The sequence below is a fragment of the Syngnathus acus genome, chromosome 4 (genome assembly GCF_901709675.1).
Source record: "Syngnathus acus chromosome 4, fSynAcu1.2, whole genome shotgun sequence".
Lineage (NCBI taxonomy): Eukaryota > Metazoa > Chordata > Actinopteri > Syngnathiformes > Syngnathidae > Syngnathus > Syngnathus acus.
Window position 1 is genome coordinate 8967991 of NC_051090.1, and position 23749 is coordinate 8991739.

The 23749-nt window shown below is 39.0% G+C and overlaps 1 protein-coding gene across 14 annotated transcripts in view; it reads right to left on the reverse strand.

Annotated features, from left to right (window-relative positions):
* Positions 1-371: 371 nt before the first annotated feature.
* ptprsa (protein tyrosine phosphatase receptor type Sa) overlaps positions 372-23749 on the reverse strand; it is a 164105-nt gene continuing 140727 nt past the window's right edge. For all 14 annotated transcript variants that reach the window (XM_037249894.1, XM_037249898.1, XM_037249896.1 and 11 more), the window contains 12 exons: positions 23044-23141; positions 21051-21174; positions 18841-19016; positions 16782-16901; positions 15589-15743; positions 13547-13832; positions 10409-10587; positions 10206-10332; positions 9983-10108; positions 7415-7569; positions 4820-4955; positions 372-3525 (listed from right to left, as the gene is read on the reverse strand). In XM_037249894.1, coding sequence (XP_037105789.1) covers positions 3457-3525; positions 4820-4955; positions 7415-7569; positions 9983-10108; positions 10206-10332; positions 10409-10587; positions 13547-13832; positions 15589-15743; positions 16782-16901; positions 18841-19016; positions 21051-21174; positions 23044-23141 — 1751 coding nt within the window. In that variant the 3' untranslated portion in view covers positions 372-3456. The remainder of the gene's footprint in view (positions 3526-4819; positions 4956-7414; positions 7570-9982; positions 10109-10205; positions 10333-10408; positions 10588-13546; positions 13833-15588; positions 15744-16781; positions 16902-18840; positions 19017-21050; positions 21175-23043; positions 23142-23749) is intronic.

The following is a 23749-nucleotide window of genomic DNA, read 5'->3' on the forward strand; positions in this document are numbered from 1 at the left end:
CAGTTTGTTCTGAGGGTTTACTAGGTAGAAATGCATACACTATGGTGTTTAAGTCAGTTTTTTTGCTTGACCAGTCTAAATCCTTCTTGTCTGAAGCCTCTTTTCTATTTTTTGATATCTTGCTACATGATGACATGTTGATCTTGTTTCTCATGTTTGCAGGTCAAACTCACATGTCTAGAGCAAAAATTAAAGAATTAACATCACTGTTCCAATACTTTTGAAGAGGTGTGTGGTTCCTTTCAATCCTTTGTGGTTGTGACAATTACTGTATTTCATTTGGTCCTTTTCAAAAGTTGACATGTTCTAGAAAGTTTTGGCAAGTCTGGGTAAATCCAATTATCACATGATAGTATAAAATCCCAGGCAAATTGTTTTTCAGACAACATTTCTTTAATACAAAGTCAACATATCTACATACACAGTGGCTTAAAACCAATCATGTTTCAGTTAGATGTAACAGTTTGAAAGTGACAGCACTTGGCCCTCATACAAATGAAAACTAGTTTGAACTTCTTGATAGTTTTTTCGTTATGTTGTGGAAAATGCTTGATTCTTTTGTTAGTGTCTTGATTTTCTGTTCGTCTCACCTCAGTTATTCCGTGACATTTTCCAATGATTGTGGCAGGTGTTGACAGAGAGTCAGAAACGTTCTATTGCACAAGCTTCCAAAGACCTCCACAGTTACAGTTTCGACATAGGCGCTCCCATCAGTTCCACAAGAAGGATTTTTGTTCTTGATCAAATATGTCAAAGTTCCAGCTGTTTTAATGTCGTACCGGGAATGTAACTTTGCAGCAGGTTTTTGGTTGTCTTGGGTTTGCCTTCATTTGTTTCACTTCCTTCCTGTTTGTTCTGCATCCCATTAAAAAAAAAGCAACAATGCCGCATGTAGAATGTCCCAAAAAATCTGTCACCGAACTATATGAGGTTTATTTGTTTGCACCTGGCAACTGAAAATTAACCGAGATTCACAGGGAAAATTTAAGGGATGATTTATTTTGTTGCCTTTTTTTATGCCCTGATTGAGGTGTGTGTGATCGGGTACTTCCAGTTTTGACTGCAAAGGGAAAAGAAAAACGGTAAAAGAAACAAATCGTACCTGTTAAGGTTTTTCTTTTTTGGTGGGAAAATGAAACCAAGATTAAGTAATCTGGTGATGATAATCCACTCATTGCACTGTTCCAATGAATTAAGATCTTGAGGGTCAATTGATTTACAAATACATATAATCTATATATTTGTTTATTTACATGTATGTAGATCGTTGTGTATATATTTAACAAAAAATAATTACCACATTATGTTGGAAATTAAGTAAAAAAAAAATTACAAAGTACATAAATGTTCTTTTTTTTTTTTTTTAAAACAAGGGTCATGCCTTGTATGTGATCATCCGAACTACAGTATGTCAAATTTGGTGGAATCAGATAACAATAAAAATATAAAATAATTTTCACTTTGTTAGATATTGGTGTGGACAGTATTCTCCTCAGCTGCAAAAAAAAAAGTAATAAAGTAATAGCAAATACTAATGTCTACAAAATAAATGATAATGTGTTGTTCTATTTAAAATTAATCTGCAATGCAGATGCACATTGGCACCGGAAAGAGAATCCTAAAAGGGCAAAGAAAGGTTTGTTGTCTTTGCGAGACACACAATGTACTTAGGTTAAAAAAAAATTGCTAAAATGAAAAAGGAAGCCATCATATTTCTAAACTCTGGGTTGGTAGGGCAAGACAACAAAAACATGATTGGATCGTTCTAAAATGGATATATTCTTATAGTCTGCATTTAAATATATGAATGTGTGAGTGTGCAGTATGTATGTACATATATGCACACATACACACACACGTTATACTGACGATTTCTACAGTGAAAAAATAGAATGTCTTTTAACATAATATGAACAAATAAGCACTTCTCTTTTGCTATTTTTATATAGAAAATGCGATACAACATCTTTGTTAAAAAAGAAAAGAAAAAGTTAGCTATGTAATGCAAAATAAATCATCGTAATACAACACTGATGTTTTCATAATGTTACAATAACAATAAGGCTTTTTTGGAAATATAAAAAGGATTACACACGGTTCTGTCCATCGCTCTGGTTGTTCTGTGCGCGTCTTTCGGAAACCCTTTCATGGAATCCAAACAAGCACATACCAAAGCATTGATAACTCAAAAAAAAAAAGAAAAAAAAAGCCAGCTGAGCTGCTGTTCAGGAGTCACGTTTAAATTAGTGCGTCAAATCCAGCCTGCAGTTTTTTGGCGGGGACTTTGTTCAAGTTCATTTTCTTAAGGATGTGCAAGTAACCTGTATCGATGATTTTCCTCGTAGCTCTGCTTGCGTCATCCACAGAGTAATAAGGGCTCAAAGAAAAATCCAACAAATGAGTGGACAAGGGATCTTCAAACACCTGGTTTTGTAATACAAATAGACCCAATTGTTTTTTTCCTTTTGTCTTTTGAAATGAAACCTATTTTAATAGTCACTCGTGCATGAGATAAGCAGCATGTTTGGTTTGAAACAAAAACTAAACCCCAAAAAAAGATTGATATATGGATGATGAGCATTTGTCAATGTACATAAAGAAAGGCTGTGAGCTATCTTTGTCAGGTTTCTCCTTTTGCTGCAAAGCTTCTCACCACATGTATCTTCTAATGTTTGCAACCCCAAAGCTGGTTAAAAAGAAATAAAAAGTGGGTCACAGACGACCAAGCCACTGCTTCTTTTTACAGGCACAGCTTCCCACAGTTCTCCAGTGACTCGCAGAAATTCTCATTGGACGCGATGTTGCTTTCGTCCTGACAACTTTCCTTCTGATCCCTTCTGATCATGTGATGTGTGATGGACTGTCACACTTTCTTCAAACGAGCATTGCTCATCATTAGCGTGTCTGTTTCTTTGCTGACCACATACGCTGTCTTCTTGCCTACGGTTTCCCAGCGTTTGGGAGAAAGACGCACCCATTCCGCAACCACAATTTGGTCATTCCTCTGAATAGTACTCAAAAAATATAGTTGGAAAGGGCGAGAAAAAAAGTACTTCAAACTTTCTTTACATCCAGGGATATAAAAAAAAGAAAAATCACAAGAGACTGTCACTACATCTTGGCTAGAGCCATCTCATTGATATTTTCCTCGTACTTCATCTGTTGTGTGACATTTCAGCGAACCTTTACAATGTCTGTATGGAAACACTTGAGGTAAGGTAAGAAGTCGGACACTTGCCAATGCTTCTGGGTTCGGCTCCTTTTTTCTTCACTGCGGAGTCTGAGCTATCTAGCTTGGAATTATTCTGGTTGGAGTGGTGACAAAAAATCTTGGTTGAATGCGTCTGACTGAAGAGTGGTGTTCTTGTTGTGACACCACTGTTTCAAAATTCAAGTTTCTATGGCTCAGGAGACTGTTGAGGGGGTGACAGGACTCATGGGGGAAAGAAATGGCTTTTACGTTGCATAGTGATCAAAGCTTCCTAAGTACTCCAGAGCGGCGTGATAGCAGAACTGGTACTCATCCTGTAGAAGAAGAGCATACACAGAGGGAGGAAAAAAAAAAAGATATCAGAAATATAATCGCTACAGTACTGTGAGCAAAAGCTTTGATCACAATGTCATTAAAAAAAAAAAAGAAAACAGCCGTTTTTAATGCAGATTATGTCAGGAAAGACATTTCATGCAGCGCATAGCGAATGTTTTTAAAAGGATAAACTTTCTAGAGGTCATTTAATAGCTAGTTCCACTCAACTTTAATTAAATTTAGCTGCCCTCAAACAAAGTTGAGGACATTCATGCACATTCTGTTCAGAGGCAGGTGGTCAGCAGGTCCCAGGTGGGCCGGCGCTCTGTTAACCTGCCGCAACGCAGGCGGCGTTTGAAGCCAGTAAGTGCTGTCTAAAGATAGGTACCCGGTGTCAGGGCAGCGAGGCATCAAGGACTGCTTGAAACCAACTGCACTTCCTGTTTAATGAGATGCCGTCAAACTGCCTCTGGAATACGCGGTTTTGTCCCCCACTGGTTGAGAGGGCTGAATATGAGGTGCCGGCATGTCCACGTTGCTTAATTAGATTCCCCGCAGAGGGCATAACCCTTTATATTGCATATTAGAATTCCATTCATTAATAATTGGTTTAATTCCAAGCATCTGTTGAATATACAATAACCAAGTAACTGTAAGATGAAGGAAACAGATGCAAAAATGACATTGTAGCTGGATAAGATAAAAGTATGTACAAGCATTGTACATAACTTTAAACAAACAAACAAAAGAATTATGGTAACAATGATATTATCAAGACAGGAGCGGTTTAATGGATGGTTCACCAGCATCAAACATCACTAAAATAGGTCATACTGAGTTGCCATGGTGATAAAAAAAAAAGAAATCCAAGTATTACAAGACAGTGAAGGCTCCGGGGTACAGTGAATCTCAAGATGTCATCTTAATTAAAAGTAATGAGAGACTTGCCAGAAGAATAGCAAATAATTGAATTGAAATGAATTATCGAATACAATAAACCACTGTGACACCATTGATGAGATGTTAATATTGTATATATTAATAGATGCGACTGGTTATTGAATTACGAGTGGGCGACGTAATTACAGATTAAGGCAGGCATTCATATCATCTTTACGCATGTTTGGATTTGCAACAATTTCTTTTTGTTTCAAATCACATTATGTTCAATTTATTTCTGACTATTTTTGTTTAGGTTCCAAAGCTCAATTGTTAAATAATAATGTATTTATTTTTTTAAAAGCTGATAATGAAAGGATTTCTTTGACTGTGTGTATGTGACAGACATCTGACCTCAGTTTGGACCATTGCCGGCCTCTGTGTCCGAAGCATCTTCACCGTCTGGAAGATGTCAACAACGCCTTCGTAACGCATTCGCTCCAGGACGATGCTGAGGGTGATGAAGACGCCAGTCCTGCCCACACCAGCACTATAAAACAGAGCACCAATGTGAAGCATAGAAATATCAAGCCACAACATTTGGATGGCAAAGTCAGGACCTCTTGTAAATAAAATACAATCATATTTATTAGTAGTGCAAGTTAATTTCTTGGCAGACAAAAAGGACAATCAACTGGAACCGCTCAAGGTCACAGTAATGATGACAAAAATGCAACCAATCTAATGGTCCGATAAATAACAAAACATTTTGACATCTTTCTGGCTGCAACTGCTGTCCATAAATACAGTCTAGCGTTTTAAGTAGAATCCGGAAATACTTCAAAGCTTCCTTTCTAAGCTGCTCTGCTGTGAAATGACTTCCACTCCAGCAATGGAACAATAATTGATATGACAACAATTTTATTTGGGCTTCCTCCAAATGTTAAAGCTATTTTGTTGACCGATCAACGAAACTGACGGCTGAAGTGCTCGTGGGTATGTCTGTGTCAGAGAACAAAAGTCACTTCGAGTGTTTTGGAATTATTTAAAGAGAAAAAAAAAGCCTTTATGATATCAGACATAGTATTTCTGAGCTGACCTATCTCTCCAGCCACCCACGAACATCCTCCCCCGACTTTCATTCCTGGTGTATCGCTTAGGCCACCCAAAGCCGCTTCCCGGGAGTCGATCACAGCTTTGTCACATGAACTCAAACTCCTCTTCCCAGTGCTCCTCTCTCACCAGTAGCATCCCCTCTTCAAATATGAAAGGGCGGACCAGCCGTAGCCCACTGAGAGGATTTGGAGTCTCTCATTCACAGAACGTAATCATGCAATTAATGACAAAAAGCACAAAGGTCTATTAGATAGTGGCTGAGAAAAAGAGTGGAGGCGGCGGAGAAGTGGAGAGCTTGGTGGGAACGGAATGAAGAAGGGCTGGGAGAATGAATGGAACGAAATAAAATGAAGGAGTAGAGCAGAGGATTAGAAACGAGAAATTGGGATGACAGCTGAGGAAGGTGCAGAGTAAGGGAAAAGGACAAAGCCTTCAACCAAGAGTTGACAAAGCAAGGCGGCTGCCAAGAAACCAATCTTGGTATCAAACGTTGAATGACATGAAGTCTTGAATTCAATATATAAAGACAGGTTGGATGTAAATACAGAAAAAAAATAAAATAATCAAGTGGGTGAAAATTAACACACGAAAACAACTCACACTAAACATGTATTCCTTGAGATTACATGTTATTTTTGGTATGATTTTACAAATAACATTAAAGGATGATGTTTCTCACAATATTTTATTGTGAAAATTAAGAATACTGTGAGCCTATTAAAATGGTTATGTATTTTCCTTGGAATTATTTTTATTAAACCTCCACTGACAAAGTCTCAACAGGCCATTTGATGGCTGGTGACATCAGCTTCCCGACATAGGGAAAGGTGACGTTGTGTTTGATGATGTTATCGCACCCGTGTGACACAAATGCAGAAAAAACAAGCTACAATTACTCTTTTAGAAAAGTAAAACATTTATGTGACAGTAAGAAAATGAGTCATATTGTTAATGTGTTTGAATCATCGACTCACAAGAATTTAAGTGGGGCACTGGCGAAGCTAAGTGGGGTGCTGCAGGGGCACCGCACCCCCTGTAAAATATCCTTGGAGCCCCCCCAGGTTCTAGGCCAGATAATTCTGATTTTTCTGGGAATTTTTTCCCACATTTTTCCCGTGCTTCACAGAGAACATAGTTATAATAAATGTTTATCAGCGTTTTGTAAAATGTTTTTGGGGGTTTGCAGACCGTCTGAGATCGCCTTGACCCCGCACCCACCCTAGGATAAAAGTCTAGCCCCACCACTGAGTGGAGGATCTCCGAAACACACAGTAGATCAAATAATATGCAATACACCATTTGTTTTCTATAAAAATAATCAAAAAGAGGGTTGCCCATTTTGTAGTTACAAAAGCTAAAAGATGGATCCTTCTTAAGGCCCATCGCTAAATATGAATAATCTGAGCTCTGACGCATGACCACAAGCAAATATCCATTTCTGGCATGTGTAGCATGCCAAGTTAATGATGTAGGTTACCTTGGAATCTACACCCCAGGTATTAGAATCCATCATGGATCATAAAAAGAAAAAGAATGGCTGTTTCATTTCATGCTCCTCCTCTTTGTAAATGCCAAACTGCATCTCAGCCTTATCAATTATGAAAGAAATGGGCCTGTGGAGTTCCACAGCATTACCATAGCAAAAAGAGAAGTGAGTATCATACTTGGTGATGCTGTGAGGAGTACACTACAGGAGGAGGCAGAAGGGATTTTAATAACAATGTTGGTTAAAAAAAAAAAATCTCTTTGTATTTCAGTTTGTCATGAAATGCTTCTCACCAATAAAAACATTATTTACAGCTTAAAATAGATTTCATTGTTTCATGAGGTGTCCATCCAAGGTTCATTGTACTTTAGATTTAGATTTGACAACTAAGGTAAGAGTGCTCCCACCTGCAGTGGACAGAAATTGGTCCATCCTGTCCAAACTGCTCCTTGGTTTTATGCACCTGGCCAATAAAATCAATGAAGCCCTCGCCAGATTTTGGAACGCCTTGCTCTGGCCAGTCGGTAAACTGGAACTGCCTTACAGTCCTGGATTGGCCGTCCTGTCAAAACATGGAAGGAGTGAGTTCACGAGAAAGAGTGTGGAATACACACATGTAGTCAGATAATAATTGACCTTCGACCTTGGCCATCGCAAACATTTTGGGATGTTTGGCATTGAAATTTCAATTTCAGTGAGTATTTGCGAAAACATGCTCGAGAACATATCCTGAGTTGGATATTAATGAGATTCATGGTGGGAAGAAAAAATGAACAGTGCCACATGAGAAGGAAATTCACAAGTAATAGTACCTTAACCCCTAATGGTCAAAATATTTTGTGAAAAAACCCCATCAGTGAGCATTTGTGTATGTTGAAAGCGCTGTCTAATGAAATGAATCCTTATCTGCCCAATTGTCCAACTCCTGCTGGTTTTGTTGGTGTGTAGTGTGACATGGCTCCCACTCGAAGCTTATCAATAGTTCATTGGGATGACATGCGTCTTGTCCCAAACAGCGTACAGAATAGTATAATCCTGCGCGGGCGATCGATAGCGCAATTTGATGGATGAGAGTTGGGGGAAGGGGTGGAGGTTTAAAAAGAAAGACTGGCTGACTAGTTTAGCAGGATGTGTGATTGGATGATGAAAATAGAAAATTAAAATTGACAGTATGCTCACTAGATAAATAGTCAATCTAAGTAAATTGATCAATATTGATAAAACCGCACTCAAGTTTAATGTATTGCTTTCAAAACTAACTGTACCTTATTGCGAGAAGGACAGAAGGCTTTTAAGACAGAACACTTTAAGGAATCATTAATTTTGTAAGATATCCAAAGACTACAATATTCATATTATACGGATGTCCCTGCTTCATTCAACCACAATGCTGTAACTAGTATCTTGAGTGGTTTACAATCATTATTTTAGTCTGAGCTGTACCGTATGTTTTGTAGGGTTAGCATAAAATAAAAGGATTTTCACATTTTCTATAAAAATGATCATTCACTGAGATACATTAATGTGAGTATGCAGATTACGTGACTGATTTAGAAGAATTGAACAGACCGATAATAATCTAATAAAGTCCACAACATTCACTTCTTTTTATTCTTCGCAGTTGTTTTTTTTCTAACAGCGTTCGCGCCACTATGTTTAATATAGTGATTGTATCACAGTAATCTGCGTACACCGACTGGTTTTGTTCATGTCATGTTTGTATTCCGCTTTTCGTACGGATAGCATGTTTCCTTTCTTTTCACCCTTTGTCTTTCATCTGCAAAACATTACGCCTCAGTAGGAGGATTAAAAATAAAACGAGAGCGGCAAAGACAACGGCACAATGGGCCACATGCTCAGTCGGGAGAGTGGGGGGGAAGGAAAATTTAACACACAACCTGAGGGCCCACGCTGCGTGTCAAATTGTGTGATTAAATACGTGACTGGCTCGCGAGATGTGAGTGGAGGCATGCAAGCAATGTTATTTTACTTTGCAAAACAAATTGTGCAAGCTTACTCTCGTTTAAAAAATATGCATACAAATGTATACAGTAAGCACATAGACAACACTATATGGGGTTAATTTGAGTTTATTCCCACTATCACCGAATCTACACACACTTCTAACATATGCATCTACAATTGAAGCTCTTCTCTATAATTGCCATAGACCGATCCTCTTGAAAAAAAATACTTGCACTATCAGTTTCAAGCACCCTCATGGTGGTTTGTCTGTCGCACTGCTGCCTCATAATAATTCAGACAATTCTAGACCCTATGAGACTAAAAGGCAATGCTGAACCATTTTTTAATGAGGTGTTAAAAATTTCTATTACATAGATACTACTGTGTTTAATAAAAATATTTAAATTGCCTCTGTCAAGTAGGTTCATATTTGTTTTTAAGAAAAAAAAACCCCTGACAATTGTGATGGAGAACAGAATAGGGAGAACAATATGGTGCTGTTAAATTTAAGTCTATGCTTTAGTTGACCCTTCTTTTCTTTAACTTCTACATTTAGATGATTTTTTGTAACATTCTCATTGTTTCTATGTACACCAGAGTTCATGGATATAAATAAAAATAATTGGATGGTTGAATGTCGTTGGCAGAACAGCTAACGCTTCATTCATATACAATTACCACAACATATCTGTGCATGATTACGTGCATACTCCAATATGGCACGTGTATGATATGCAACATGTTCTGCTACCATCAGCAAGACATTTAACTAACTACCTGCCACACAACTTGGAAAACCAGTGCAGAGCAGAAGCAGTTTTATGTCGATGCTGTAGTATTGCTCCCATTTTAAATTATCGCAGATAATTGGTCTTAGAATAAACCCAACAAATGTATTCTCATCAACAGGCCCTTTGACATATAAGTTTTCTAATTATGGTTTCTAAAAAATGTTGCAAATGATAAAATCTGTTCACACTGAGCTTGATTTGCAGTTCTGATCATCTTACCCTGGCATCTGTGACCTTGAACTCTCGTAGTATGTACTGAGGCATGTTGTACTCAGCCATGGGGTCCACGACAAAGTATTGATACCTAGCAGAGCGCTCTGCTGGCCAATACTGGTGACACTTTTCCTGTACAAACACATGAAGACGTTTAACGGTGCCTTAATTCAATGTCTTGATCATACCAATGATACGGCCGGTTAGAGTGTAGGAGTTTGTGTCATACCCTTCCCATCTCTCTCAGTTTGGTCAACATGACTACAATGGTGGAGTTGTTCTCCCAAAGCATTCTCCAGAAGTCCTCTGTAGTTTCTGCAAGAGGGCCCTGTGTGGCTATGTAGGCCTTCTGTTGCCTTTAAAATTATTTAAAAAAAAATTAAAACAAAACCACACTTTATGCTTACAATGCACACAACCACATCCTCCTACCTGTATCCATCAATAAAACTGGAATTAATGTAGTCAGATCCTTCCAGGCCTCTGATTGGCTGCAGGCAGACACGCGTGGTCTCGTAGGGCATGATATTGACCAGGCGATTCTTGAACTTGTTGCACGGTAAGTTGGCACTGATGAAGCGTGACGTGTGGGCTTTGGAGTTGGCCAAACGCTGGCAAAACAAAAACATGGAGGAATACGTTGATAAACGAACAGCGGACAAGAGAAGATAAGGAAGCAGCTAAAAAAAAACAACAGGGCGAAAAATTAAAACTGACTGATAGTAAAGTACTTTAAAAAGGATGTAAGAGGAAAGAAGAGTAGAGGACAGTGAACATTGGTAGACAGATAAAGATGATGTAGACCACATGTGTCAAACTCAAGGCCCAGGGGCCAGATACGGCTCGACACATCATTTTATGTGGCCCGCGAAGACAAATTGTGCATCAAATTCGTGTCATTACTAGAATTGCAAATTGTCTTCACCTTTAATAAAGTCTTTTTTTTTTTTAATATTTGACCAGTTTCTATTCATCTGATTTGAAAACGAGTTATTTGTCAGTTTGTTTTGTAGATTTTACTGTGTATAATATGAGGTGCTCATACATTTATTTGGGTTGACAGTCATAATGGCCCTCCGAAAGAAGCTATGACTCCAATGCGGGCGTGAAAAAAACGAGTTTGACACCCCTGATGTAGACATTTGTATGCCAGACATGCATCTGACCACCAATCCGATTGTTAAAACACAACGAAGCTACAGTTTTAAAGGGTCACTGCTTAGTAAGTATGCATTCCGCAGAAAGTAATTCAATATGTTTTTCCTCTTTTGTAAATCATGGAGTCCGGGGGGGTCGATATCAATTGTGGGAATCTATGCCAAACACAAACACACAAACTTGTCGATAAAGAATGAAGGAAACCACAAACTCTCTGGAAAGTGGGTCACTCTCGCCTTTGATATGTTGCAATGTATGCAAAAACATGCCTTGCAGACGGATATTCAAACTAAAGATATTAATGTTTCAGCAGTTATCCATTGAATGGCTGAGAATTGGGTTCATCCATGTTCATCTAATGTTTGTATAAAAAGACTTAAGTAAGATAAATGAGCTTCAAAACACTTGATGTGATCGACCAGTCCACATAATGTTTTTCAAACTGTCTATGTGTGTGTGCTTGAAGGTTCTCCTGGCATTTCTATCTGAACTGGGTCAATCATTAGATTGTAGCATTTCTTCCCCGATTCCTCTTTAACATGAGCACCTATTCACTTGGATTTCATTCAGGCCTTCCTCTTTCCACCATCCCTTTATCCCTCTTGCTTCGGCCTTGCCTTTGATCAGAGCTCCACAAGGGGACCTGGATGGGTTTGAGGCGGCCTGGCAGCGCTACAGAGGCCCTTCAGCTATATCACCAAATACTACAGTGGGTACGTGACTCAGATCCAAAGCTGGCCAAGTCAACAGAGCCGAGAACCAACGCGCCAATTCCTTTCCATTTTTAGCACAGCAGACTGGGTTAAACATTAGGCATGCACTGTACCCAACAGGAATTAGTGTGGTGGTGGTATCATATCAGAAACTAGACAAAACAATTGACAATAATTGTTAAAACAGAAATACACACAGGAATTATTGCGCCAGTTATAAATTAATGTGTTTGTTTAAGAAAAATCTTCAAGTCACTTCCTTTTAAATAGTCCACTACCAGCCTAAATTCTGCAGGCAGTAAGAGCAATAACTCATTTCATCATCATTTGAATCTCCTCCACAACAGTAGGCCAAATGCAGTTGTCTTCCTGTTCATCATCACAGTCAATAATGTACTACCCCGCAGCCTCCTTCACTTCCACCTCTCTTACTTAATACAGGCTTTGGAGTGAACATGATTATTCCCCTATTCAACTCTTGACGCCAGCTCAGCATTATCATCTGTATCATCTGACGGTGATTCCGTCACTGCTGTGCCTCACTAAGTGGAAACACACCAGCACAGTTATTGTTTCTTGGCGGGGTGCCATCCTGATACATGGTGAATGGGAAGATGACTAACTTGAGCATTACACTCAAATTAACATGTAATATGCATGTAATTCAACATCAGCAGTTATTCATTATATTCTTTTTCTACCAAACAGATAGATTAAAAAACATCGTTATAAAACTTCCAGTAATCAAAATTGAATTCAAACAGTGTATTGTTCTTTTGAAAATGTCATTAGTATTTAGTTAGCTTGTATAGTTACAGTGGGAGTTTAAGATCAGGGGATGTTTGAGAATAATTGTCAATTTTTGCACATGTTGCCCTGAATGTTGTTAGCTACCTAAATGTTGTACAGAGGCCGAGATGTACCGGAGTCAAATTCCTTGTTTGGCATGCTCAAACTTGGCAAATAAAGATTGATTTGATTTAAAAATGCAAATGCTTGCAGAACACGCTACCGAGTGTGGCACACATTTACAGAGACAGCCTTGCAAACACAATGTGAAAAGAGCCACCCGCTCTCCTTATTTTTTTATCCACTGCCATCTGAGCCACGGCGTTGCCACCACTCCCTTCATTTGCTTAATATAGATCAGAAAGTTCTACAAGCTATTACATTTTCGTACAGCTGGGAACGAGGAGGGATTCCATGTAGCCTGGCCAACTTGCTTGTGTCTAGAAGCATGATAACAATGCCTTTTGTACTGCTCTATCTATAGCTTTGGTCCATCTGGCATCATATAGTGTAAAATCTATAACAAAGACAAGTCAACAAGGCTCAATAAATCCCCTTTAAACAGAAGCACGCTGCAATTAAAAAGGATCATAAACTTCCAGCATTACACATTTTAGCAGTCTCATGTGTCTGACTAAATTCTGTTTGTGAGAAATGTACTTCTTTACTGACACAGCATCTTCCTCTGTCGTGCTGATGGTGAAATACTTGTGTATTTTATCATGCTTTATTTAAACTGTCAAAATAATTTGATATACTGTAATTAACTGGATGTCAATTATTCTCATGCATCCTTTCTTGTTTTAAGGAGGGAGCTCTGTCCTTTATAAAAAAAAAAACTGCAGGTTAAACTTGCTTGCTCCGCACTCCCTTCAAGTATAAATTTCCATCAGTGGTCACTTTCTCGTACCTTGAACTCAAGCTCCATGCCAGTGACGTGCTCGCCGCTCTCAACCTGGGCCAGCTTCTGGATGTAGGAGTAGAGGCTGCGGGCGGCCACCTCGGTGTTGCCACAGGCCACCGCCTCTAGCAATGCATCATGAATGAAACTGTACTGGTCCTCCGTCTGCACCATGTAGTTACGCTGGGAGCGCATCAGTGTCACGTGGCCATAAATGTCCACTGTCTTCTCGTGCTTGATTCTTTCGAGCATAGCGTCGATGACAATGAAACAACCCGTTCGACCAACGCCAGCACTAAAGAGTGGAGAAAAATAAAATACACAAGATTATTTATTTTGTCACAAGTATGTATGTATATGTCACTATAAAGGTACTTTTAATAAATAGTGGAAATAGTATCTAAGATTACGGCAGTGAAATAAATAATAATAAAAAATATTAGCAATAAATAATAGTATATGATAAATAACAGATAGCTGCTCCATTTACGGCACAGGTGTCAAACTCAAGGTCCGGGGGCCAGATACGGCCCACCACATCATTTTATGTGGCCCGCGAAGGCAAATTGTGCATCAAATTCGTGTCATTACTAGAATTGCAAATTGTCTTTACTTTTAAGAATATATTTTTTTTGAAATATTTGACCAATTTTTACTCGTCTGATTTGAAAACGAGTTATTTGTCAGTTTATTTTGTAGCTTTTACTGTATATAATATGAGGTGCTCATACATTTATTTGGGTTGACAGTCATAATGGCCCTCCGAAAGAAGCTATGACAACAATGCGGCCCGCGAAAGAAACGAGTGTGACACCCCTGATTTACGGTATAGGAAGATATTCGAAGCGGCAGACACTAGGATACAGTACAAACGACAGTGAAAAGAAAACAGATTGATAGATCATAATTTTCAGTTGCTGTTATATTCATCGAGGTGTAATTAGCTATTGTACTGGATTTGATCATAGATCATAGTGTACAGGGGTATCTAATACTGTGTCCTGCGAGTCTTAACTGATAGTGACGCAATGCACTAGAATTGTATTAAAAACAATCACGTAGACCGTACACAAGCTGTCATTTCAGTTTTATAGTGTAACGCTTTGGACCGATTGGGGTCTTCTCATCTTGACAAAAAGGACGGCTTTGAATAAGCCTTTTTGAAAACTATAATTTGTTAAAGGCTACAGGGCAAAAAAAGAAGAAGAAACATGAAAAATGGGATCGGATTAGGGTGACTCTTTTTGACGGCGTGGGGAAACAAGAGACAGACATGGGGAGAATGGGAGCAGAATAAAAGCGGTGCTTTGAAGGGGAAGATGATGTGATCACTGGAGAGAGAAAGGATCTGCAACTGCTAAGAAAGAGTGAGAACAGTTTTCTATCTGCTGTATTATTTAATGTGTACAGCAGGAGGAAATGTGCCATTTTATTCATTGGTAAATGTTTAATATGCAGTATCTAATATTGGCAACATTTCACTATATGTTGGTTGTAGTTTTTAACTGCTGGAATGAATTAAATCAAATAAAACACACAAGTGCAGGATGCTCATATTTATTTATTTTTCCATCCCAAAAACAAACAAATAAGTTTGAATATTTGTCTTTGGATTGCAGTGTTATGGTGTTATTATATTTGTATTTGGGATTTTGTTATTGTTCTTTCATGCTAGCAGTCTATCAAAATATTGTCATTTTTTAAGGTGCCATTTTATTACATTTAAATATAAACAGTTGGGTCTCTGAGGTATTTGCCCACCCACCAAGTGTGAAATAAATGTTTCCATGTGATACAGAGTAAAGATCTTCCTCCGTGAATTAAAATGCTTTCGGCGAGTAAGTCGGACACGAGATCCACCCAGTTGGTCTAGCTAACAAAAGAGACAGCCTGCACGGCTTCATTTTTGCAAGACAAAAAAATATAATACAATTCTTGATCTTTGAGGTATTTTGTCAAAAGGTTATTCAGACATTTGGTTTCAAATTATGAAAAAAAAAGCTACAAACACCGCAATACATTGAATTACGATAAAAGTTACTGTTGCTGACCTGCAGTGGGCGATGATGGGTCCGGCATCAGGCGGGTTGCAGGTCTTGACCCTACGGAGGAAGGCCAAGAAGGGTGTCGGGTACTCTGGCACGCCGTGGTCAGGCCACGCTGTGAACTGGAACTGGCGAACCTCACGTTTCTCACTGGATCCATTCTAAATAGAAACAAAGAAAGTCGTGTTAAATAGACCAGAATACCTTTTTTTCCTCCACTAAGCCTATTAATGCAATTCAGAATTGTGTAGCACTTTCCCAAACCTGACTTAATGCTTAGCGATATGGATTAATTGATTTAGCTTTTTTAACAGACAATGACCTTGTTTGTTAACATTTCCACATTCATTTTTTCTCTCACAGTTACTAGAAAATGAGTGTTTCATAGATTTTTGTAAGATAGAGCTGTTTTTTAACAACACAAGAAAGAAAGAAGGATTCACAGAAAGATTCTTTGCAAAGTATGAGAGAAGAGAAATCCCTTCATCGTTCTGTCCTCCCTTCTCTTCTCTTGTGGAGATACTGCTTGCATTTCAATGCGGCGTTTCTGCTTTCCTGACAGACTTTTTCCCCTTGCTGAATAAATGAATAAATGAGTGTGGTAATTAAAAGCAAATGTGCCTAGATCATATTTTTATGGGTTTTTCTTTGGTCACTCCCTCATTTTGTTGCCGAGGCTTCCAGCAAAAACGTGACAAGCCGTAGGCTGCCACTTGTGAGGAGACATTTTTGCATCTCTGCAGGAGAGACATACATATGGATCTCGACCACGGCCACCGCTTTGATGATTCACCGTTTGTACATCTTCCACCGTCCTCTACTGCCTAAACACAGGAATCCTGCAAAATCTGTTTTTATTCACCAAGCTAAGGGATGAAATGAGCTCATATTCTCTGTAATACTTCTTTGCACAGATCCAATTAAAGCAAGGTCACTCTGCATGGTAATGTGTGTGTGACACTGCAAGTAGCGCTTGTGATGTCTACTTTAATTTAACTTAAATTTGATCTCGCCTTGTGCTTTTTCGCCTTTCCAAGTGCATTTTAGGAAAAATCTGACAGTTAAATACTCGGGAGAGATTGTGTTGTAATATTACAGGCATTCTTTTTTCATTTCAGGTTTCACACATTACAATTTCAAATGTTTATAACTGCTAATCATGAATAACCCAGTTAATAGGAAAAAAAAAAATGATTTACCTTGTGCAAGGAGAAGGTGCGCACACAAAAAGTGGCTAATTCTATGGTGTCCAACAGGGTCACTTGGGTCATACCATAGGTTTCTGTACCGCGACTGGGCCAGTACTGGTCACATTTTATCTGTGGGAAAAAAAAGAGAAAGAAAAAAGGGTCAACAGGTTTAAAAAAATAGATTATCCAATCAAATAAAACAGCAGTGAGAGCTGATACATGGAGCTTCTCTGCGTCTTGCAACAGAAAACTGCACAGTAAACACAGAATCACACTGTCTTGTTTTAATTTCCACAATTCCCATCTGCACCCAACAGTACCTAATGTAAAAAAGTCACGCACATCTGCATATTTTTCATTTAACATCTGCTTGAACATTTGGTTTTCAGCGCTCTTGCACTAAGCCTGCAAAAACACATCACCTGCTTCCAATGTCAGTGCATCTCATTGAGTTTCATTCAATATGGTGCGACACCCTGGAAGACATTTTCTCTCTCATTTCCTGCTCAAACTGACGCTGAGCTTCCAGCGGTCACATGTCCTGATCATGTTTGACAGTGGAGGACAGTGCCTGTCAGGATTGTGCACAGGTAAACAACTGAAGGGAGGTGAGATGAAGTGGAGACACCCGAGGTAAGTAAGTCTGATGTTGACAATGGTTCGGCTTGACAGGATGAAGTCATGTTTGTATTTTTGACACACACACGCACACATACACACATACACACATACACACACACGCACGCACGCACACACACACACACACACAAGTTCACTTGCTGTGAGGAAATTACCTTAGAAGATTTCACACTGTGTTTTTCCATTTTTGTTATTTGTTTTGAGGCAGTCATACAAAATTTCAACTCAAGTTTCCGATATTGTCCTCAAGTGATAGGAACTACTCATGGACCGATTTAACCAAAAGAACAAAGGAGATATAGTGAAACCATCTATAGTTTGAAGGTTAAATACACACCCGTTCAAAAATATTGAAACAAATCTTTTTATTTTTGCTGACTTTGCCATTTTAAATGCTTTCTTTACACTGTACTTGGTTTTCGTGGCATTCATTGGGAACAAAAGGCACAAGACGGGAGAAGGGACAATGGTGCATGGCAACGGCCAATAACTGTGAAATGTCTCTAACTGACTTTTCCACTCCCAACTTCTGTCAGCTTCACGATTACTTGTTTTACACTCACAGACATCTCTCTGGTTTTTATGCAACCTTCACAAATCAAAACCAAATCTGAAATTTAGAGTAAGAATGTAGTGCTATTTATTGTTAAAATAGTATAGGAGAAAAAAAAAAAAGTAATACGACACACCGGATGATGAATGGACCAAACGAAATCCACAGACACACTCGCAAATCTTGCAGAAATCTTCCCAGAGACGTGAAAGCAGTTTTAGATGCAAAGGTGAGACCAACACTATGTGTTGTTTGTCCTATCACTTTTATCCAAAGTGTAAGTCTCGACCCAACATTATATCGAACTTCTTTCATCAACAAACTGCTGTGGGAGGGAACAGTCACAGTTGCTGCAAAAACTCCCCAGCTTACAATTTAATTTTAGCTTACTGCTCTGTGCAAAAAGAAGCATCTCTTGAGTGTTAAAAGTTGCTAAGACTTGGATGTTTTGGTATTTGTACAGAAACTTCTCTCACTTTTGTAACTGCGAAGGGGTAATAAAAAAACAACACAGCCAAGTCCCCCATGGATGTTTCCCCTACTATCAGACGTGAGAGGTAGACCATTAGTGAGTTAACTGTTCAGGCACTGCATTCGCGACCTCATTCAAATTTCACAAATGTAATTTCTATTCTTCTCTGAGAGCGAGCTATCTCAAGAAAATAAAGTCTGATTACCTGCCAATGAAGTTTGAGTTTGCATTTGGGAAATCACTGCGAAGCTGTACCATTTTTCATATTTTGTACCTCGGCTTCATGAATCACTGATTTGATTTTGATGCATATTGTGGAACAGCATTTTAAAAAGGCTAGGACAGTCACTAGAGGCAAGCTGCACAGAAAAAAACAAGTGTTTTGTGTGCTTGAGCAGACTTACCCGTGACTTCTCCTCCAGTCTGGTCATCATGACCACGGTGGCTGCTCTTTGCTCCCACACCATCCTCCAGAAGTCCCCAAATGTTTCTGGTAAAGGACCCTGGGTGGCAATGTAGGCATTCTGCTTCCTGTAGCCATCAATGTAGTTGGCATTGATGTAGTCGCTACCAGTGATTCCTACACAAACAGCAGAGAAAAAAAGTTTTCAATTACCCTTTTTCCTTCAAAGTGAAGATGTAAAAATCTTGCTTGTTACTGTTGTGTCAGATCATAAATGGAAACCAACTAAAGTTTTTATTGGAAATTATGCCTACGAAACTACACAAAAATTTACAATGCATGAAGCTACAAAGTCTGGCTCGGTATATGCATTCTTTATCAAGGTGGTTAGTGTAATATAGTTTAGGCCACATACATCCTTCCCCTTTTTTCTGTCTTCTTCAGGGTCATGACTTATTAGAGCACATTGATTTTTTTGTAGATGATATAAGCTAAAGTAATAATATAGTGCTTTACACAAAGAAGACTTGTTTTCCAACTTGTAATTAAAATGTGAGAAGTGTTAGGCAGCAAGAACAGGTGGCAACAACAGACTATTTTTACCATTAACAAATCCTGCGTATTGTAAATTTCCAACATTGGTTCATAATTAAAGTGTCAATATTGTCTCCCTTTCTAACTTCCAGGAGACATATGTTAGACATAAAAAGTCAAAAGATCTCTTATTTTGCCTTAAAGCAGGAGCCCTTGTGCTGTTTCCCCCCCAGATTGGTGCCATCTGTTCAGTCTCAGTTGTTCAGTCTGGACTGCAAATCTATGGTTGCGCTACAACCGACTCCATCTGATTTCTCACCGCCTCAACAGTATATGTGAAGCTAAAAGCAGGAGGCGGACCCGTTAAACAAGTCCTTAAGATGCATACTAGAAGCGCTAAGGGTCTCACTCCGTGCAATTAATCATCTCTTGACTCTGTGGATGAGCACATATACAAACCAGCAAGACTTGTGATCTTGAACTTTTGCTTTCACTCACAGTGTCGTGTAGCTAGCAACGTTTCTGTAGTACACAACTTCAAAGGTAAACTATGAAGATCACTGCATGGCAGAGTTTCAAGAGCACTATAAGTCTGTCGTTTCAGCGTGCACTGTGCTTATCTTGTCACCGAGCTCTGATCTGCACATGTAAAAATCAAAGCTGATGACACTGTGAGGGTCATGATCCCGCACATGATGAGAAAACAAACTTTTACAGTTAGGTGAAATTCAAACTGGGAGTGGGGATGGAGGATTTTGTATTTGAAAGTCACGTTTTTGTGCCAGACACTTGAGTGACAATGAAACACTTGGCTGGTCTAATTTAAGAGTTTAAGAGAAAGGAGACTTAGTGAGGACAAGAACCAAGGTGGAGGGGAAGAAATATAGAGTGTAAAGGAGGACAGAGATGAGATGCTCACAAGAGGAAGAAAAATGAATTAAAATAAAAGATAGAATTTAGGAGTAGAGAATGTAAGCAATGCAAATTCCATTAAAATTGATACTGCACTGAGAGTGGTGACTTGGTTTTAGTCATGGCTAAATGAATGGAGAAAAGGCGGTGTGCATGAATTGTTATTCTGCTGCAACTAATAGCAGAATCACTGCAGTGTAAAATAGAAATTTCAGACTTGATTAATTTATGTATTTATGGATGAGGCGTTTGTTTTTTTCCCCCTCTCTCTGTGAGTTTTTTTTTTTTTTAATGTTCCAACCACAAATTGTGAGGTGTTGAAAATCTATTTGGAACATTTAGCTCACACAAAAGGGAAGAACGGAGAAGAAGTGATTTTGTCATCATTGAGAGGAATCAGGAGTTGTTTGAGTGTTCCAAGCCCGAAACAATGTCAGAAGTGAAGAGTGACTACCCCTGACAACGTCCCGAACGATTTAGGAAACAAAAGAAGAATTTTCTAGCTCCAGCGCTGTGTCTGAGCAGCGTCAAGACAAAAGTGGAGGATGATCTGACAAATAGGCTGGTACAAAAAAAAAAATCCTGAATCATTGAGATCAAACTGATTGCCGGACCAATGTCCTCTTGAATTGACAACTTTAATCCTGTAAATGTGAGCCCAGTGAAACAGAAACAAGTCCTTAAACTCATACTGCAACAGTTCAGCTTCAAAATGTTGAAAACAAGTGTCTGAGTGAGCAAAATGAGAGGATAGGTGAGCCTTACCCTCAATGGGAACCAGGATGACACGGGAGTGGTCGTAGGCAATGACATTGGCGTAACGATTTTTTGGCTTGTTCACCTCCAGGTTGGAGTGTTCCCAAGTGAACTGCTGGCCTGGATCAATGGACTGATGGGGGACAAAGACAAAAGAGCACAAACAGAAGAACTCAAAGAAAAGTTTAAGAATGACATTTCTTATTATAAAACTTAATCCTTTAATGCTTTTGGGAAAATGTAATCTGTCACAACAATCTAAAGATTATAAACCATGTGCAACTAGGAAAAGCTTCAGAAAATTGTATGGAACATATGCCTAAAAAGAATGAAATGCATTGTTGATATTATGCAATTTAATGTGAGTGAAGAAAGCTGTCACTGGCTGCGTGTGGTCTTTAGTGTACAATCAAATGTGACAGCTTGAGGAAGGAAGGAAGAGGCCGACGGTTTGTCTCTCCACACGTCGCCTGAAGCAGCATGTCACACAAGGTCTATTATATCTGTTGGTCTTTGACATCATTCGGACAAAATACTCCTAAAGTGAGCAGTCAAAATATTGAAGGGTGCACTACTCTCACGCTTCATATTAAATGGTCAAACGTGGCTCTAGAAGATATTGTTAAATTTAGTTAGATTGGGGATTTCAAGTGGGGCTCAGGGAATATTAAAATTGGAAATGTCTTAAAGCAATGGAGCCAAAATGGGTTTAAAGACTTTGTTGCAAGGAGTGGAGGGAACATTCTAGGTTCCTGTGGTCAAATTGAAACTGAAGGAAGCAAAATTTGGTGTGAGACACTAAATGAGAGCATCACCATTGACAAAGCGGTTGGCAGAATTTGGCAGCATAAATAGTACGAACTATGTATAGTAACGTTAGGATAAATTATGGGCACCTTTTCTTTATTATTGCTGCTCTCTGGGCTCAGCAAATCCTCACTATCTAAGCCTCTGCCGCATCTCCCTCTCTTGCCTCTTTCCTCCATTTTTCTTTCTCCCTCCACTTCCTGCCTGGCTGAAAACCAATCAGTCAACGCCTGTAGAGCGGCGCTTGGCAAGCATGGTCGCATGGACGAGTGGCCATTCATCACGAAAATAACAAAATTAAAATTACACTTCTCTATTTAATTTGGTCATTTATTTTTCCTGAGGGCTGATGGGGTTGTTTGAAAGGGCACAGGGAGGGCGAGTGAGTAAAAGATATATTGGGAGAAGAAGATTGGGTGGTTGAATTCACTCTTTAAGCCAAATAATTAGACTTGGCATCACGTCTCTCGCCTCCGTGAGCGAAACAAGCTTGTCCCTTTACTGCACGGCTCAGCTGTAGATTTATAAATAATAGATACTGCGGAAATGCTGCAATGCTATGAGAAGTCATTATCGCCAAAACATCCAACATCTTCCAGCAGGCATGATGATGGCAATCCATGCTTGTGTACCCTCTTTCCACCTCAGCCTCGTGAGCCGACAGCCACCGTGATTTAGGGACAGCGAGCGGGAGATATTGCTTGTATGCAAACGAGAGCTGATTCAGCGCTCCTGATTTCTAATCAACTCCGGTGCCATTTACAACCCGAACGATCGCAGAACTCAAGATAGCTCAGTTAGCCGCTCCCCCTCCCAATACTTAAATTCACAACACCACACTTCAGTTGAGTACAACACAAAGCATGTGCATGCCTGCCAGAGTTTGTTTCTGATATGGTGGCTCTAACAAATTCTCAAATTTAAGGAAAACCCCCAAGATTCAAGTATTCAAGTTAATCATTGCCCTCATATGTATATACACACACCCACACCACCACAAACACACAAACACAGATACATACATACATACACTCACATGCAAAAATTAACCAACAAGTAATTAATCATCAAAACAATCTTAAATGTTTGCACCTTCCGTGACAGGGATAAAAAACACCACCGCCATTAGTCTAGTGAATAAAATGGACTCGTGTCCTACAAAATCTGAAGGCTGAGAAAATTTCTGTCCACCCACCTCGTATTCTTGGGAGAGCTTCAGGTTGTCGTTGGCTTTGAGAAGCTCTGTGTGCTCAGGCAGTTCAGAGATAGGAATGGGAGGGTGATTCATCATACCTGCTTGCCAAAACAAAGGAGGAAACAATAGCAGGAAAAAAAGTTATGACATATTAGGACAATTATATACACTTCACTTTACGAGTGAGGTCTTTGCATACATAAAATTGTTGAATGTTGGGTTTTAGTGATGGGGAAGCTTGTGCACAACACGGTGTAAAGTAAAATAATGTATTAACTGGGTGTGTTATTGGAATTTGAGCTTGTGGATAGCAAACTCCTTTAAAAAGAGGAAACGGGAAGGAAAAACTAGACATCTCGCTGTCAATTTTGCTTTTTCCAATGAATGCATTAACTGAAAAAGAATATTTGTCAACAAGTAACATGTTGAATCAAAATGAAAAGGCAATGGTTGAGAGCATACTTGATTGATCAGCAGAAGCACAGAAGCTATTTTCAAAACTAACAAGGGCTCCAAAATAAAAACATGATAATCATTTTAATTATTTTATTTTAAACTGTTGGACATTTAGTTTTTTCAGGCTCCCTCATATGTGTGTATTGGGTAGCTGTTGCAAAAATAGCGTCAGTACTGACAGTACTTATTAGTGACACCAGTCCGTAGCAGGAAACTAATTTACTGTCCTGCTGTGGACCATCTTTACTAA